General features: G+C 41.9%; 1 protein-coding gene across 1 annotated transcript; it reads right to left on the reverse strand.

Annotated features, from left to right (window-relative positions):
- Positions 1-244: 244 nt before the first annotated feature.
- On the reverse strand, positions 245-457 carry CCR75_007241 (uncharacterized protein; the record flags this gene model as incomplete). The annotated part of the gene is made up of 1 exon (XM_067965303.1): positions 245-457. One exon carries the CDS (start codon positions 455-457, stop codon positions 245-247), a length of 213 nt encoding a protein of 70 aa, XP_067819165.1.
- Between the last annotated feature and the right edge of the window lie 250 nt (positions 458-707).

Genomic DNA, 707 nt, shown 5'->3' on the forward strand with positions numbered 1-707 from the left:
CAGAGTGGGTCCTGTGTACTCTTGAATATTACGTTTTTCTTGATACCAGATGTGTGTAATTCCTTTTTTATTAAAGACATATATTGACATCAAGTGTCGAATTTCTTGGCGTTCAGAAATCATTCCATGCCGCAGACTCATCTTTCCTTTCTGTAAGATGTTTCTTAGGCTGCTCTGAATATCGTCCACACACCATGTGACGCTTGTTTAGCTTCAGACAACATGGACGGTAGGCTTACAAACTTTAGGTCATCGTGTCGGCAACGGACTGATTAGAAATCTCTTCTTCAAACCCCTTACTCCAGAAACATTGTCGACATAAATGACGTTTAGCAATAGGTATATCATTTTCACATTGGCAGCAATATGCGGCTAACTCTGGTTCGCACTGCTGATAATGATCGCCAGTCATCATTTGCAACTTGGTAAGTGTCTGATTTCCCAATAACGAAAGCATTTCTTCGTGAATTCTCTCGTTGAGAATGCAAAACCGATACGAGCAGGTATTCTCAGCTTTATTTTGATTTCGAACGAAGTTCATGATGCATTTCTTTTAGTGGCGAGAGATGCCTCGTGTGGTAAATATCTTCTTGCTGTAACGGGGCACTACGACTTGTACCGCTTCAGTACAAGTCCACTTCGCACTGCTTCTGTTGCGAGTGGTGCCCTACGTTATTTCACGTACACTATACGTGCAGAAGAAGACT

The sequence above is a fragment of the Bremia lactucae genome, linkage group LG15, assembly GCF_004359215.1.
Source record: "Bremia lactucae strain SF5 linkage group LG15, whole genome shotgun sequence".
Classification (NCBI taxonomy): Eukaryota; Oomycota; class Peronosporomycetes; order Peronosporales; family Peronosporaceae; genus Bremia; species Bremia lactucae.